The sequence below is a fragment of the Bolinopsis microptera genome, chromosome 3 (genome assembly GCF_026151205.1).
Source record: "Bolinopsis microptera isolate Bmic1 chromosome 3, MBARI_Bmic_1.0, whole genome shotgun sequence".
In the NCBI taxonomy this organism is placed as follows: domain Eukaryota; kingdom Metazoa; phylum Ctenophora; class Tentaculata; order Lobata; family Bolinopsidae; genus Bolinopsis; species Bolinopsis microptera.
Window position 1 is genome coordinate 5,869,897 of NC_087074.1, and position 12,872 is coordinate 5,882,768.

Consider the following 12,872-nt stretch of genomic DNA (forward strand, 5'->3'; position numbering starts at 1 on the left):
GGTAACGATGATATGAGACAGGACGCAGTGATGGAGCAAGTATTTAATGTATACTCCTCACCAGGGTAACGATGATATGAGACAGGACGCAGTGATGGAGCAAGTATTTAATGTATACTCCTCACCAGGGTAACGATGATATGAGACAGGACGCAGTGATGGAGCAAGTATTTAATGTATACTCCTAACCAGGGTAACGATGATATGAGACAGGACGCAGTGATGGAGCAAGTATTTAATGTATACTCCTAACCAGGGTAACGATGATATGAGACAGGACGCAGTGATGGAGCAAGTATTTAATGTATACTCCTTACCAGGGTAACGATGATATGAGACAGGACGCAGTGATGGAGCAAGTATTTAATGTATACTCCTCACCAGGGTAACGATAATATGAGACAGGATGCAGTGATGGAGCAAGTATTTAATGTATACTCCTAACCAGGGTAACGATGATATGAGACAGGACGCAGTGATGGAGCAAGTATTTAATGTATACTCCTCACCAGGGTAACGATGATATGAGACAGGACGCAGTGATGGAGCAAGTATTTAATGTATACTCCTCACCAGGGTAACGATGATATGAGACAGGACGCAGTGATGGAGCAAGTATTTAATGTATACTCCTCACCAGGGTAACGATAATATGAGACAGGATGCAGTGATGGAGCAAGTATTTAATGTATACTCCTAACCAGGGTAACGATGATATGAGACAGGGCGCAGTGATGGAGCAAGTATTTAATGTATACTCCTCACCAGGGTAACGATGATATGAGACAGGACGCAGTGATGGAGCAAGTATTTAATGTATACTCCTCACCAGGGTAACGATGATATGAGACAGGACGCAGTGATGGAGCAAGTATTTAATGTATACTCCTCACCAGGGTAACGATGATATGAGACAGGACGCAGTGATGGAGCAAGTATTTAATGTATACTCCTCACCAGGGTAACGATGATATGAGACAGGACGCAGTGATGGAGCAAGTATTTAATGTATACTCCTCACCAGGGTAACGATGATATGAGACAGGACGCAGTGATGGAGCACGTATTTAATGTATACTCCTAACCAGGGTAACGATGATATGAGACAGGACGCAGTGATGGAGCAAGTATTTAATGTATACTCCTCACCAGGGTAACGATGATATGAGACAGGACGCAGTGATGGAGCAAGTATTTAATGTATACTCCTCACCAGGGTAACGATGATATGAGACAGGACGCAGTGATGGAGCAAGTATTTAATGTATCTACTCCTAACCAGGGTAACGATGATATGAGACAGGACGCAGTGATGGAGCAGGTATTTAATGTATACTCCTCACCAGGGTAACGATGATATGAGACAGGACGCAGTGATGGAGCAAGTATTTAATGTATACTCCTAACCAGGGTAACGATGATATGAGACAGGACGCAGTGATGGAGCAAGTATTTAATGTATACTCCTCACCAGGGTAACGATGATATGAGACAGGACGCAGTGATGGAGCAAGTATTTAATGTATACTCCTCACCAGGGTAACGATGATATGAGACAGGACGCAGTGATGGAGCAAGTATTTAATGTATACTCCTAACCAGGGTAACGATGATATGAGACAGGACGCAGTGATGGAGCAAGTATTTAATGTATACTCCTAACCAGGGTAACGATGATATGAGACAGGACGCAGTGATGGAGCAAGTATTTAATGTATACTCCTTACCAGGGTAACGATGATATGAGACAGGACGCAGTGATGGAGCAAGTATTTAATGTATACTCCTCACCAGGGTAACGATAATATGAGACAGGATGCAGTGATAGAGCAAGTATTTAATGTATACTCCTAACCAGGGTAACGATGATATGAGACAGGACGCAGTGATGGAGCAAGTATTTAATGTATACTCCTCACCAGGGTAACGATGATATGAGACAGGACGCAGTGATGGAGCAAGTATTTAATGTATACTCCTCACCAGGGTAACGATGATATGAGACAGGACGCAGTGATGGAGCAAGTATTTAATGTATACTCCTCACCAGGGTAACGATAATATGAGACAGGATGCAGTGATGGAGCAAGTATTTAATGTATACTCCTAACCAGGGTAACGATGATATGAGACAGGACGCAGTGATGGAGCAAGTATTTAATGTATACTCCTCACCAGGGTAACGATGATATGAGACAGGACGCAGTGATGGAGCAAGTATTTAATGTATACTCCTCACCAGGGTAACGATGATATGAGACAGGACGCAGTGATGGAGCAAGTATTTAATGTATACTCCTCACCAGGGTAACGATGATATGAGACAGGACGCAGTGATGGAGCAAGTATTTAATGTATACTCCTCACCAGGGTAACGATGATATGAGACAGGACGCAGTGATGGAGCAAGTATTTAATGTATACTCCTAACCAGGGTAACGATGATATGAGACAGGACGCAGTGATGGAGCAAGTATTTAATGTATACTCCTCACCAGGGTAACGATGATATGAGACAGGACGCAGTGATGGAGCAAGTATTTAATGTATACTCCTCACCAGGGTAACGATGATATGAGACAGGACGCAGTGATGGAGCAAGTATTTAATGTATACTCCTCACCAGGGTAACGATGATATGAGACAGGACGCAGTGATGGAGCAAGTATTTAATGTATACTCCTCACCAGGGTAACGATGATATGAGACAGGACGCAGTGATGGAGCAAGTATTTAATGTATACTCCTCACCAGGGTAACGATGATATGAGACAGGACGCAGTGATGGAGCAAGTATTTAATGTATACTCCTCACCAGGGTAACGATGATATGAGACAGGACGCAGTGATGGAGCAAGTATTTAATGTATACTCCTCACCAGGGTAACGATGATATGAGACAGGACGCAGTGATGGAGCAAGTATTTAATGTATACTCCTCACCAGGGTAACGATGATATGAGACAGGACGCAGTGATGGAGCAAGTATTTAATGTATACTCCTAACCAGGGTAACGATGATATGAGACAGGACGCAGTGATGGAGCAAGTATTTAATGTATACTCCTAACCAGGGTAACGATGATATGAGACAGGACGCAGTGATGGAGCAAGTATTTAATGTATACTCCTCACCAGGGTAACGATGATATGAGACAGGACGCAGTGATGGAGCAAGTATTTAATGTATACTCCTCACCAGGGTAACGATGATATGAGACAGGATGCAGTGATGGAGCAAGTATTTAATGTATACTCCTCACCAGGGTAACGATGATATGAAACAGGACGCACTGATGGAGCAAGTATTTAATGTATACTCCTCACCAGGGTAACGATGATATGAGACAGGACGCAGTGATGGAGCAGGTATTTAATGTATACTCCTAACCAGGGTAACGATGATATGAGACAGGACGCAGTGATGGAGCAAGTATTTAATGTATACTCCTCACCAGGGTAACGATGATATGAGACAGGACGCAGTGATGGAGCAAGTATTTAATGTATACTCCTCACCAGGGTAACGATGATATGACACAGGGCGCAGTGATGGAGCAAGTATTTAATGTATAGTCCTCGCCAGGGTAACGATGATATGAGACAGGACGCAGTGATGGAGCAAGTAATTAATATATACTCCTCACCAGGGTAACGATGATATGAGACAGGACGCAGTGATGGAGCAAGTATTTAATGTATACTCCTCACCAGGGTAACGATGATATGAGACAGGACGCAGTGATGGAGCAAGTATTTAATGTATACTCCTCACCAGGGTAACGATGATATGAGACAGGATGCAGTGATGGAGCAAGTATTTAATGTATACTCCTCACCAGGGTAACGATGATATGAAACAGGACGCACTGATGGAGCAAGTATTTAATGTATACTCCTCACCAGGGTAACGATGATATGAGACAGGACGCAGTGATGGAGCAGGTATTTAATGTATACTCCTAACCAGGGTAACGATGATATGAGACAGGACGCAGTGATGGAGCAAGTATTTAATGTATACTCCTCACCAGGGTAACGATGATATGAGACAGGACGCAGTGATGGAGCAAGTATTTAATGTATACTCCTCACCAGGGTAACGATGATATGACACAGGGCGCAGTGATGGAGCAAGTATTTAATGTATAGTCCTCGCCAGGGTAACGATGATATGAGACAGGACGCAGTGATGGAGCAAGTAATTAATATATACTCCTCACCAGGGTAACGATGATATGAGACAGGACGCAGTGATGGAGCAGGTATTTAATGTAGCAAACCAGCTCCTCTCCAAGAACCAGCTGACTCACCATCTCAGTATGAGAACCTACAAGGTTTGTGATTAACATAAACTGTGTTCTGATGAGAGTTGAAACTAGGAACCGACCGGATTGGGGTTTTGGCTGCCGGACCGGATTCAGCCGGATTTGGATCTCAAATCCGGCAAGCCGGATTTTGCCGGACCGGAACCGGTGGTTTCAGAGTGAAATAAAAGGCAGCCGGATTTTGCCGGATGTTGCCGGAAAATTTCCTTCCTTTCCACGCCTAATCTTCATCGAGCACTTCTTGCAGCTTGCATAAGGGATCCCATTTTCTTCTGAGTAGAACAACCAGACGGACGATGTTTTAGATTTACTACTACTCGACTCGACTTAGGGCGGCTTCAACGTCCGAACAGATATAGTTTTTTTACAAATCTTCCTATCTACTACTAGACATTGCTTAAACAAGCAGTACGTAGCAGACACAATGTAACACGAGTAGACACGAGACACGACACTAGACGAGTAATAATCAGAAATGATATCTAATTGGCATATGCTGCCAGACCCCGGCCCTGATTGAGCGCGTTTGTGCGAATTCCCTTTTTTTCATGCAAGTCTGAGTATCATTGGGTCACGTGACTTACAACCAGAGGTGCTTAATAAGGTTGTTCATAAGCAGGCACTGTCTAGTACAGTACTAATCACCGTCTGGCGTCTAGAGCTGAGTCACATGATTGCAGTAATGAGCTAATTAAACCCTGAACACGTGAATTTAATATTTCGTATTTCATAATCAGAAGATTAAATACTGCCAATTTTGCGATTATAGCCGGGGGCTAGCCCAGGGAGGTGGCCCAAAATATTTTCCGGTTTTTTCTAAGTCCGCACCTACCCCTCGATACACTATTCTGTATTCTGGACTCAAGGTTTCCCCCGGTAATGCGATCTCGGAAGGCAGGCCTCCCCTTTGCAACACGAGCTCGGAAGCGGGAGCTCTCGATACAGGAGGTACGTCTCGAGAACGACTCGGACCGAAAACTTTTAAGTTAAAATTTTTCGAAGTTTTTCTGAAAACCAATTTTTTCCACGATTCAGGCTACCCTGTTCATTATTAGCCGAAAATATTTTTTCGGTTTTTCGAAGTCCTCACCTACCCCTCGATACACAATTTTGGACTCGAGGTTTCCCCTGGTAATGTGATCACGGAAGGCAGGCCTCCCCTTTGCAACACGAGCTCGGAAGCGGGAGCTCTCGATACAGGAGGTACGTCTCGAGAACGACTCGGACCGAAAAACTTCTAAGTCAAAATTTTTAAAAGTTTTTCTGAAAACCACTTTTTTCCACGATTCAGGCTACCCTGTTCATTATTAGCCGAAAATATTTTTTTGGTTTTTCGAAGTCCGCACCTACCCATCGATACACAATTCTGGACTCGAGGTTTCCCCCGGTAATGTGATCTTGGAAGGCAGGCCTCCCCTTTGCAACACGAGCTCGGAAGCGGGAGCTCTCGATACAGGAGGTACGTCTCGAGAACGACTCCAGACTCGGACCGAAAAACTTCTAAGTCAAAATTTTTTAAAAGTTTTTCTTAAAACCACTTTTTTTTCCACGATTCAGGCTACCCTGTTCATTATTAGCCGAAAATATTTTTTTGATTTTTTTTTCGGTAAAAAAAACTGAAATCCGGCAAAAATCCGGCAAATTTTTTTCCAGCCGGAGCCGGAACCGGAACCGGATTTTGAAGCCGGTCGGTTCCTAGTTGAAACATTACAAATGTTTGACGCAATTGTATGGAATATTAAGTGTGTTAATTAAAATGAACAGTGATAGCTCCTGGTAATCGTCCGATGGTATTTTAAATATATTAAAGCTCACAATCCGTAAAATGGCTTCACATTATCACGTCCTATCAACTTATGTCCACCCAGGTGCTACCCTTGTCCCAAAGATCCGGTCTGGTCGAGTGGTGCGAGAACACCATACCTATTGGACTCTACCTAGTGGGCCGGGGCAGGGATGGGGCTCACCTCAAGTATAGACCAAAAGATACCAAGAGCTCTGATGTACGAGCTATTTTAAAAGCTTGCAGGGACAAAAGCGAAGCTAAGCTTACCATGGTAAGTAAGGTTCTGTCTTTCAGTGTATGATTTCTATTTTGCTAGACATCTTAAACACTGCCCGTGTAACCCATGGCGCGGCTACCTCTCCTTTCTTTCAGATGTGTTTACTAAGCATTAATTAATTAATTAATTAATTAATTAATAACTAGTTAATAACTAATTAACTACTCGTCTCAGGAGTATAAACGGCAGTGTGAGAAGTTCAAGCCAGTGTTCCGGCACTATTTCTCTGAGAACTTCCAGAACCCAACGGAGTGGTACAAACAGAAGTGTAACTATACCTACAGTCTTGCTACTACCAGTATCGGTAAGTAAACAGAAGTGTAACTATACTTACAGTCTTGCTACTACCAGTATCGGTAAGTAAACAGAAATGTAACTATACTTACAGTCTCGCTACTACCAGTATCGGTAAGTAAACAGAAGTGTAACTATACCTATAGTCTCGCTACCACCAGTATTGGTAAGTAAACAGAAGTATAACTATACTTACAGTCTTGTTACTACCAGTATCGGTAAGTAAACAGAAGTGTAACTATACTTACAGTCTTGCTACTACCAGTATCGGTAAGTAAACAGAAGTGTAACTATACTTACAGTCTTGCTACTACCAGTATCGGTAAGTAAACAGAAGTGTAACTATACTTACAGTCTTGCTACTACCAGTATCGGTAAGTAAACAGAAATGTAACTATACTTACAGTCTCGCTACTACCAGTATCGGTAAGTAAACAGAAGTGTAACTATACCTACAGTCTTGCTACTACCAGTATCGGTAAGTAAACAGAAGTGTAACTATACTTACAGTCTCGCTACTACCAGTATCGGTAAGTAAACAGAAGTGTAACTATACCTACAGTCTTGCTACTACCAGTATCGGTAAGTAAACAGAAGTGTAACTATACCTACAGTCTTGCTACTACCAGTATCGGTAAGTAAACAGAAGTGTAACTATACCTACAGTCTCGCTACTACCAGTATCGGTAAGTAAACAGAAGTGTAACTATACCTACAGTCTTGCTACTACCAGTATCGGTAAGTAAACAGAAGTGTAACTATACCTACAGTCTTGCTACTACCAGTATCGGTAAGTAAACAGAAGTGTAACTATACTTACAGTCTTGCTACTACCAGTATCGGTAAGTAAACAGAAATGTAACTATACTTACAGTCTCGCTACTACCAGTATCGGTAAGTAAACAGAAGTGTAACTATACCTATAGTCTCGCTACCACCAGTATTGGTAAGTAAACAGAAGTGTAACTATACTTACAGTCTTGTTACTACCAGTATCGGTAAGTAAACAGAAGTGTAACTATACTTACAGTCTTGCTACTACCAGTATCGGTAAGTAAACAGAAGTGTAACTATACTTACAGTCTTGCTACTACCAGTATCGGTAAGTAAACAGAAGTGTAACTATACTTACAGTCTTGCTACTACCAGTATCGGTAAGTAAACAGAAGTGTAACTATACTTACAGTCTTGCTACTACCAGTATCGGTAAGTAAACAGAAATGTAACTATACTTACAGTCTTGCTACTACCAGTATCGGTAAGTAAACAGAAATGTAACTATACTTACAGTCTCGCTACTACCAGTATCGGTAAGTAAACAGAAGTGTAACTATACCTACAGTCTTGCTACTACCAGTATCGGTAAGTAAACAGAAGTGTAACTATACTTACAGTCTTGCTACTACCAGTATCGGTAAGTAAACAGAAGTGTAACTATACTTACAGTCTTGCTACTACCAGTATCGGACATCGGTAAGTAAACAGAAGTGTAACTATACTTACAGTCTTGCTACTACCAGTATCGGTAAGTAAACAGAAGTGTAACTATACTTACAGTCTCGCTACTACCAGTATCGGTAAGTAAACAGAAGTGTAACTATACCTACAGTCTTGCTACTACCAGTATCGGTAAGTAAACAGAAGTGTAACTATACTTACAGTCTCGCTACTACCAGTATCGGTAAGTAAACAGAAGTGTAACTATACCTACAGTCTTGCTACTACCAGTATCGGTAAGTAAACAGAAGTGTAACTATACCTACAGTCTTGCTACTACCAGTATCGGTAAGTAAACAGAAGTGTAACTATACCTACAGTCTCGCTACTACCAGTATCGGTAAGTAAACAGAAGTGTAACTATACTTACAGTCTTGTTACTACCAGTATCGGTAAGTAAACAGAAGTGTAACTATACTTACAGTCTTGCTACTACCAGTATCGGTAAGTAAACAGAAGTGTAACTATACCTACAGTCTCGCTACTACCAGTATCGGTAAGTAAACAGAAGTGTAACTATACCTACAGTCTTGCTACTACCAGTATCGGTAAGTAAACAGAAGTGTAACTATACCTACAGTCTTGCTACTACCAGTATCGGTAAGTAAACAGAAGTGTAACTATACCTACAGTCTCGCTACTACCAGTATCGGTAAGTAAACAGAAGTGTAACTATACTTACAGTCTTGTTACTACCAGTATCGGTAAGTAAACAGAAGTGTAACTATACTTACAGTCTCGCTACTACCAGTATCGGTAAGTAAACAGAAGTGTAACTATACCTACAGTCTTGCTACCACCAGTATTGGTAAGTAAACAGAAGTGTAACTATACCTACAGTCTCGCTACTACCAGTATTGGTAAGTAAACAGAAGTGTAACTATACTTACAGTCTTGTTACTACCAGTATCGGTAAGTAAACAGAAGTGTAACTATACTTACAGTCTTGCTACTACCAGTATCGGTAAGTAAACAGAAGTGTAACTATACTTACAGTCTTGCTACTACCAGTATTGGTAAGTAAACAGAAGTGTAACTAAACCTATAGTCTCGCTACTACCAGTATCGGTAAGTAAACAGAAGTGTAACTATACTTACAGTCTTGCTACTACCAGTATTGGTAAGTAAACAGAAGTGTAACTATACTTACAGTCTTGCTACTACCAGTATCGGTAAGTAAACAGAAGTGTAACTATACTTACAGTCTTGCTACTACCAGTATCGGTAAGTAAACAGAAATGTAACTATACTTACAGTCTCGCTACTACCAGTATCGGTAAGTAAACAGAAGTGTAACTATACCTACAGTCTTGCTACTACCAGTATCGGTAAGTAAACAGAAGTGTAACTATACTTACAGTCTCGCTACTACCAGTGTCGGTAAGTAAACAGAAGTGTAACTATACCTACAGTCTCGCTACTACCAGTATCGGTAAGTAAACAGAAGTGTAACTATACCTACAGTCTTGCTACTACCAGTATCGGTAAGTAAACAGAAGTGTAACTATACTTACAGTCTTGCTACTACCAGTATCGGTAAGTAAACAGAAGTGTAACTATACTTACAGTCTTGCTACTACCAGTATCGGTAAGTAAACAGAAGTGTAACTATACTTACAGTCTTGCTACTACCAGTATCGGTAAGTAAACAGAAGTGTAACTATACTTACAGTCTCGCTACTACCAGTATCGGTAAGTAAACAGAAGTGTAACTATACCTACAGTCTTGCTACTACCAGTATTGGTAAGTAAACAGAAGTGTAACTATACTCACAGTCTTGCTACTACCAGTATCGGCAAGTAAACAGAAGTGTAACTATACCTACAGTCTTGCTACTACCAGTATCGGTAAGTAAACAGAAGTGTAACTATACTTACAGTCTCGCTACTACCAGTATCGGTAAGTAAACAGAAGTGTAACTATACTTACAGTCTTGCTACTACCAGTATCGGTAATTAAACAGAAATGTAACTATACTTACAGTCTCGCTACTACCAGTATTGGTAAGTAAACAGAAGTGTAACTATACTTACAGTCTCGCTACTACCAGTATTGGTAAGTCTAGACTCTATAGCATGTGATCATGTGGACTCTTTTTTTCGGCCATTCTATTGGGGCCGTGTAAGGTCAGGAGTGATCTCTGCACTGTATCTTCTGGTGATATCTCAATAAATATGATAAAAAATGTAGCTTTATACACTGTACAGTTCCTAACTATTTCCAACTTATTCGAATCATCTTCAGTGGGCCACATAGTGGGTCTTGGTGACAGACACGTCCAGAACATTCTCATCGACAAGGCTACCTCAGAACTCATCCACATCGACTTGGGGGTCGCTTTCGATCAGGTTTTACATTTTGACATGAATTCGTATTTCTATCTATTCTTTAGTTGTTGTGAATTGTGAATAATCACTTTTTATACTTGTATACTCCTCTCCCATCAAGTTACACTAACTGCCTATATCTGAGATTTGAAGTTTTCCTTGATTAATTTCTGTAAGATAATTCTACTTAAACTGACGAGTTATCTTTGGCACAGGGCCAGCTGTTGCACATACCGGAGAAAGTTCCCTTCAGACTAACACGTGACCTAGTTGACGGACTAGGTATAACTGGTACAGAAGGGACCTTCAGAAGATCTTGTGAGCATGTAATGCGGGTCCTGAAGGTTAGTTGAATTGTTAAATAGATAGTTTGAGGAGGCCACCTGGTATGCATGCTCTCAATCTAAATTGACTTTTCAAGAGACTGCAGTTAACTTTATTGATATGATCGAACACGAATTATGAAGTGATATACTGTGAACGTGAACTTTCCTAGTAAATCATTTCATAATCCAGGAGAACAAGGAGCTGCTATTTGCTATAATTGAGGTGTTTATCCATGATCCTCTGTTTAACTGGTGTATCAACGACACCACCACCGACACCAGCAAGGAACAACATGACTCACCCAAATCTGGTGAGTTAGACCCATTCTAGACGAGGGAGGTAGGGTGCCATTTCTCTACTATTGTAACTTGACACCCTACCATGGCAACATACTATTCTCGTCTAGAAAGAAATTGGTAGAGATTAGCAGGTATATATAATATATATAATATATAGATAACTACCTCCATTGTCCTCTATAATTCTAAAAACCACCTCGCGCGGCGAGATTACAAAGACCTGATTGTTTGAACACACTGCACTCCTAGACAATGAGGCTCCTCTGTCGGCTGCATGTTCAGCATAGCACTTGTTAAATTAGCGCCCATTATTCATTAAGAGCGGGGGAACTTTAACACGCACTAGTCAGGGACTATTAACATCTGGTAATTCTAGAAATTGGGGTCTAATAATTCTTTAACTTATCAGCTTACATTTTTCTGGTATTCTATTTTCCTGCCCTGTCTATCACAATAATTTCAAACCTGTGGCCCTGGAAGACTAGCGGAAGCTGAGATGAAATAATTCGTTTAATAACATACAGTAACTCTTTTTACAGACGAAGAAAGCCAGGATAATAGTAACAACCAAGCACAGCGTGTCCTGGGATCTCTGAAGAGAAAGCTGGAGGGTATTGAAGAGGGAGTGGTCCTGGGGGTGGAGGGACAGATTAACCATCTCATTAGAAAGGCGCAAGATCCCGCCAATCTTTCTCGTATATTTGTTGGCTGGCAAGCCTGGATATGAACAATTATTAGTGAATAGTTTCAAGTACTTTCCTGCTGAGATGGATATACTAAAAGTTATTTGTTACTCGAACGTTATGAAATATTGAAGTATAAAACTATAAATAGAACAGAATTCTAGTAAATAGTAGTTAGGAATAAGTTTCCTTAAGGCTCACCCGCCTTCCTTTGGGCTCACCCTGATTTTTTTGCGAAACTTGGACCAACAAACTAGGACCGGTGACCGAACTCTTGAGGGGGTCCCGAACCCCAACCTCCCGCGGGCACTGTTCGGTGGTTGGGGTCCGGGACCCCCTCAAAAGTTTGGTCACCGGTCCTAGTTTGTTGGTCAAACCAAGGGTTTCATGCGCGATCAAAAGGGGTTGCAGCGCGTGTCAAGGCCCATCGCATGATATGCATCATATTGCAGAAGGACTAACAATTATGTGGTCTTAATTTGGTACCTGCATAATATTTTTATGTTAATAGAATCATATTAAAATTGTAACTTTTCATTTTTAAATTTTGAAGTTATTTCTTTGTTAAATTTCCCACGTTTTACAAACAAATCTTTAGTCTTTCGAGTCAGATGTCTGTCTTTCTCCGAGGCCGTTACCCGAGGAGAAATTAAACCAACTTTCTTAGATGGTCATGTTACGTGATCTAAACAGTTTTTCGCCCGGGGACCATTTTGACCGGAACCCTATGTCAGGTGGGGTGATTCGGAATTAGCGTTAAAAACGATTCAAGTTGACAAGTTGGTTTCAATTTGTTTTAAATTTCGAAGTTCAACTATAGTTTATACTTATAGCGATTTAGCACGCTCGGAAATACATGCAACACACGGTCTTTGATTATTTTTTAGCGTCGAATGTTCAGGCTCCAGATCTTTTAAAAGCGAGCCTGCATACATTATTATTACTAGCAGTAGCAGGAACCCTATTATTAACCCTATTATTATATCGAGTTCTGTCCAATCTAAGGATAAGACCGGATCTGGAGGAGTCATTTTAGCCTTAGGACCTACGAAA

General features: G+C 41.1%; 1 protein-coding gene across 1 annotated transcript in view; it reads left to right on the forward strand.

Annotated features, from left to right (window-relative positions):
• The window catches only part of LOC134812361 (serine-protein kinase ATM-like), a 52,503-nt gene extending 40,142 nt beyond the window's left edge, over positions 1 to 12,361 (forward strand). The window contains exons 25-31 of the mRNA XM_063819752.1: positions 4,227 to 4,337; positions 6,197 to 6,385; positions 6,566 to 6,695; positions 10,428 to 10,531; positions 10,726 to 10,854; positions 11,027 to 11,147; positions 11,676 to 12,361. Of these exons, the coding sequence (XP_063675822.1) occupies positions 4,227 to 4,337; positions 6,197 to 6,385; positions 6,566 to 6,695; positions 10,428 to 10,531; positions 10,726 to 10,854; positions 11,027 to 11,147; positions 11,676 to 11,863 (972 nt within the window). The 3' untranslated portion in view covers positions 11,864 to 12,361. The remainder of the gene's footprint in view (positions 1 to 4,226; positions 4,338 to 6,196; positions 6,386 to 6,565; positions 6,696 to 10,427; positions 10,532 to 10,725; positions 10,855 to 11,026; positions 11,148 to 11,675) is intronic.
• Positions 12,362 to 12,872: the final 511 nt, after the last annotated feature.